Below are 5,440 nucleotides of genomic sequence, written 5' to 3'. Positions count from 1 at the left end.
TACAGGAGCCTACGCTCTCGAACTAGTAGGCTCAGAAAGAGCTTCTTTCCTGAGGCTGTGACACTTCTAAACTCCACACCACCAATCTAACCTGCACCTGCTCTTTTACTGCACTGGTCACAGTACTTTACATACATTATTTGCACTATTCATATTTTGCACAGACTGCACATGGTTTAAGCTATTACACTATAAACTTTCTAAAGTTGTTACTGTACAAGCACAGTAAACTATTTCTACAAAAAATGTCATTGCACTACTGTTATTTTGCATATAATTCATTGTTCAACAATACTTTTGCACACTCATCCAACTGTATTTATTACCACTGTTCTCACGTTCCTGCTATTTAATAATGTATATATATATAATCCTTCATTGCTCTGTTCATAATGTAAATACAATCCCTACATTGCATTCATATTTATATTCTGTACTTTGATCAATATTGTACATAGCAACTCCACTGTACATTCTGTATATCATAGCTTTACTTACTCTGCACTTTTATGTATATAAAACACTATATTCTTGCACTTCTGGTTAGATGCTAACTGCATTTCATTAGCTCTGTACTTGTACTCTGCATAATGACAATAAAGTTGAATCTAATCTAATCTAATCTAATTGAGATTGTAGATAGAGTGTCAATGGTCCATTTGATAGATAGATAGAGGGCAGTAATGCACTTATTAGTCTGCAATCCACTATAAAGCAAGAAGAAGAAGATGCCTTATGCGCCTGCTGCTTGAGAACGCGCTCAGGAGAGTTTTAAAAGTTCACATTGCGTGAATCAGAGGTAAAAAAAAACCCTGATATAAATACTGTTTAGTTTATTGCACAGACGAATTGTTTTGTGTCTTTACACATCAGTGTATCGTCACGAGCCGCAGGGTTTAAATTGGTTTTGTATATGTTTTTTATTGTATGTTTTAGCTGTGATTCCCATTTACTTCCATTATATGACTAACAGATTGCAACGGTTTGTTTTAAAAAAATTAGTCTGTGTTCTACTGAAGAAACAAAGTCACCTACATCTTGGATGTCCTGGGGGTAAGCAGATAAACATCAAATTTTCATTTTTGGGTGAATTATCCCTTTAAACTTCTTACAAAGAGTGAACACCAAACAATCCAGTTGTTTATCTAGCATTGCACAGGAAGACCTCACAGGCCAACCACAATCTGGAAATCCAGTCAAGTAAAATATATCAGCAAAACATTCAGAAAAAAATACTTTTTAAAGGTACATTCATATACAATGGCAACATCAATCTTCAACGAATTCTTAAAATCCACCAGTGTGCTTTCTCCCATAGGCCGCTATATTTCCTCAGGTAGCATTAAAATTCAAAAGCGTTATAAACAATATTACACACACTATACACTGATGGGATTTTAAATTTAAATTCCACAGCAGCAAAATGCCAAACATCTCAGTTTTATGTATTAGAAAACAAACATCTAAACAAACTCTCTGTCTATGTATATATAGGTTTTGTTTGCTTAAACGTCTCCACATTATCAGGAATGGTTATGATTAGTGCATCTGACATGAATCAACTTTGAGCTGGTTCAAATGAACAAATTTCAGTCCAGCGAATTGTAGTCATTATCCTTGAATGTATTCCTTAAAGGTCACGGTTAAGCAGTTCGTAGTGATATCAGTGATGATAACGTTACCCACAAATGGTTTAAAATTGTTGTTTGTATTCTCCGCTTGCACTGAGCTTCCTGAAACCTTCTCCGCTGTGGGAAACTGTTTAAGAGTTTTAGTTGGACCACAGCTCAAGTCAATAGGCTCTTCAGGAATGGTGTCGCTTAAGTCATAACTGTAGGCTCTGCTGGCAAGGCAGCCTCTGTAATGCAGGTCTATAGGTTCTCTCTGAGGGGATGAAAGCACGGTGTTTGGTGCACGTATACTCCTGGAGCTGATGAACTGCTTACAGTTTCTCACATCCTCACTGGGTTCTGAGAGGTTCCTCTTGCGGTGATTGAGTTTGGTGTCCATGTGGGATGGGGGGGCCTTCTCTGCTTCCATGGGAGAAAAGTTTGGTTGGTCGCATATATACATCACTGTTTGTTCAGTCTCTGTAGACGTAGCTTTTGGAAGTTCAGCCTTTTTGATGGAGTTTTCATGAACGCATTCACTAGAAGAAGAAAATGTGTTAGTGTTCTCAGCAGTGCCATTCTCACGGCCTTCTGAAGTTTCACCATCAGAAAGATTGTCCTTATTATTCAGTGTAGATTCCTCATTGTGCTGCGTTTCCACTTGAGAAACATCCTTGTTTTTTACTTTAGATGAATGCACACCTTTGTCCATGTATTTGCTCATTACAATCACAATTCGTCCGTTTTTGTTTTTGTTCTTGATTATTTTCATCTTGCTGCTGATGCCGTTAGGAAGTGCGAACTCTTTGGCCTTCGTCTTAAGTGCCCACTCCGCTTTGTCAGCATTATCCGGCAGGCTCTTGAGCTGGATAGACAGATCTTTCACTTTACTCAGGCAGCTGGTATCTTTGTTCTTAATCCACTTCTGTTGCAAGGCTGGAGGGAGGTTCCAAACTTTGCTGGAAGGGTCTTGAACCTTGACCTCATTGGGTCCCGTGAGTGGTGTGTCATACATCTTGGGGTCCGGCTGGTAGTGATGATGTTTCTTGCTGTTCAGCTGGTAGAAGTGCTTCTTTTTCCCAATCACATGTTGTTCTACGGAGATCTCCCTGCAGCTGGGCTGGTACAGGTGGTGTTTTTTGCTGTTCAGCTGGTAGTGCTGCGGCCGTGAGCAGTGGAGCTGGAGGGGCTCCACTTTGGGCTGGTTCTCCTCATCCAATGATGTGTCCTGAAGACCACCCAGGATGCTTGATCTACGAGCAAACGCAGGAAGCTGGAACAAAGAGAGAATATGTGTTAACAAAAAAATATTGCCAACTGATGCACTGCAATTGGAAAAACTGCAATTGGAATAACAAAATACCTGGACAAGAGGGTGTTTGGGTTTAGGCCCTCTTTTGCGATATCCCACCATTTGCTCCTGCCTTTCTCTGAAAACAATGCATAAAATATATACATAAATTCAATATTTTCAACACAACACACTGGATATTCAAACTACGGTTTTCACTACAGTAAAACTGCAGTGTTAAAATGCTTAATGGACCATTCATTAACCCATTCATGTGTAATAGAACCAATATCCTCATTCACTCTTGAAATTAACCGATCTTTATTAGCATCTACAGTTCCATTAAGAACTTTAAAATCCATGGAAGCTTTCCATTGTACTAAAGGTTCTTTACTTTTATTAAAATGTCCTTCACACCAAGAAAATGGTTATTTAGGAATTTTCAACGAAATGTTCTTTGGGGAACCCTGAATGGTTCTTTTGTGGCACTGCTGTAAAAAAACTTTTGGAACATTTAATTTCAAGAGTGTACTTATCAACATTAGTGCAACATTCAGATCACAAGCCACAGTCGAATCGATCCCTTTGATCAGCAGGTTACACAAGACAAGAACACAGTGAGTAACATGACACTCTCAATCTTCTAGTGCAGCTTAACCACTGAATGCAACTCAAGAAACATATTGCGAAAACTGCTATCTAAACTTAACAAGTCTTTTCCTTGAGTTTCTGGAATGCTTTGATACTCATTATACTTTTATCTTCAGAACAGAACAGTGCAGACAGAAAGGGGTGTGTGAACATCACAAAACCACTGACAGCAGATTAGATCATAGACATGAGTGCATACATAGGGGTATGCCAGAGAACACTGTTACTGATGTATTTTTCAAGGAATGTATGAAATTATTTGATCCAAGTTGTTCTAAAGCTTAGTTATTTTCAGTGCTGATATCAAACTTGCTGACTCAAGACAATATTAAGTTTTTTTTTCTTCTGAAATTTATATTTTCAATAAATGTTTCTGATTACAGAAGTTTCATTCATATATATGTCATCACCCACATCCTTTGAAAGTTTAATGTGTTTAATGGGGCCTCCAGAGGGTCATGGTCCCCTGGTTTGAGAACCACTACCCTGACAGGAAAAAAATTTAATCTTTATTTGGTCAATATACAATGGCACATTCATTTTGTAGGACTAGCACTGGTAATAACAATGGGGTGTTTACAAAACTGGATAAAAGGCAAACATCAAGAGAGTCTTTGTAGCAGTCAGACCTGACCCGTGGGGCTACCATTAATCCTCTACTGCGATGTGCAGGGACTTGGCCCCGCCTCCCGTGACCATATATGGTCATTACCACAAGTTCAGTTCTTCGTCCCTCGTCTCACCTGTTTTGGAAAGCCACGAGAAGGCGCGGGTCAAGAATGTTTTCCTCGGGTTCCCATGTGTTATATCTGTCATATTGACGAGAGAATATGAAAATGAAGAAAACCATATGTTAAATTCAAGGGTTGCGTAAAATATATATATATTTTTTACAGATTAGCCTACTGCGCGAAAAAAACACACACATTTGTAGCCTACTGATAATGCAAGCAAATACATTCGAGTTTATTTTATCACGTAAAGTAAAATGTCATTATGATGACATTCAGTCGCGTAAAATTTGTGATGGAATCCGTAAAAACAGCCCAGCGCGCAACCAATGTAGGACTCCGGGCGTTCAAGAACAACATTGCTCGGCATTTACTGTTAATGTGTCTTAAAATAACGCATATAAACCAATTAAACACTCACTTGGCTGACCATCCTCGCCACTTCACCAGATACTCGATTCTGCCCTGAAAAACAACGAAAACGCGTTGGGGACAGGAACAACAGATATATCCTCCGCACCATTAACGTTCTACTAACTAACGTTCGTTCTAGTTCGCGGCAGTTTTACCTTCCGTAGACGCTTCTTTTCGATGCCCTCCACCGCGAACACATGCTCCCCGACGGCAGGTAGATCCATCCCGTGTCCGCCGCCCGTTTCCAGCGAACGAGCAAAATACAATCTTCGCTGCAACGCTTTGCCGTCTCGCGCTGTGCCACCGCTGTGGCCCAAGATGAATTTGTCCCGTACCCCTCCTCTTCCCCTCTCTCGCTCGTATTTGTCTCCACGTTAAGCGGCAGGCACCGGGAAAAGCTCACTGGTGCTGCTACTACAGAAAATACTTCATGCAATAATAAGACAAGGCAGGCGCGTGACGTCAGCGCGCGAGGAGGGGAGGTTGAGAACTGTGCCAAATGCACAATATAAAGCTGTAGTGTGTGTGTGTGTGTGTGTTACAGGTTTTTGTATACTGGTGGGGACTTAAACCTGAATACACTCCAACTCATGGGGACTTGTGTCACCGTGGGGACCTAAATTGAGGTCCCCATGGGTACAAAGCATCAAACAGAATGTTTTTTTTTTTGAGATTATAAAAATGCAGAAAGTTTCCTTTGGGGGGTAGGTTTAGGTGTAGGGTTGGTGTATAGTGTGATAGAA

At 40.1% G+C, this 5,440-nt stretch overlaps 1 protein-coding gene across 1 annotated transcript; it reads right to left on the bottom strand.

Moving 5' to 3' along the window:
* Positions 1-1,507: 1,507 nt before the first annotated feature.
* LOC132148814 (E3 SUMO-protein ligase CBX4-like) lies at positions 1,508-5,093 on the bottom strand. The gene is made up of 5 exons (XM_059557534.1): positions 4,853-5,093; positions 4,705-4,748; positions 4,296-4,361; positions 2,974-3,040; positions 1,508-2,883 (listed from the first exon to the last, which is right to left on the bottom strand). Exons 1-5 carry the CDS (start codon positions 4,919-4,921, stop codon positions 1,612-1,614), a joined length of 1,518 nt encoding a protein of 505 aa, XP_059413517.1. The 5' UTR covers positions 4,922-5,093; the 3' UTR covers positions 1,508-1,611.
* Positions 5,094-5,440: the final 347 nt, after the last annotated feature.

Source organism: Carassius carassius, chromosome 9 (assembly GCF_963082965.1).
Source record: "Carassius carassius chromosome 9, fCarCar2.1, whole genome shotgun sequence".
NCBI classification, from domain to species: Eukaryota; Metazoa; Chordata; class Actinopteri; order Cypriniformes; family Cyprinidae; genus Carassius; species Carassius carassius.
Note: the sequence above shows the minus strand (reverse complement) of the source record. Positions and strands in the feature narration are given on the sequence as shown.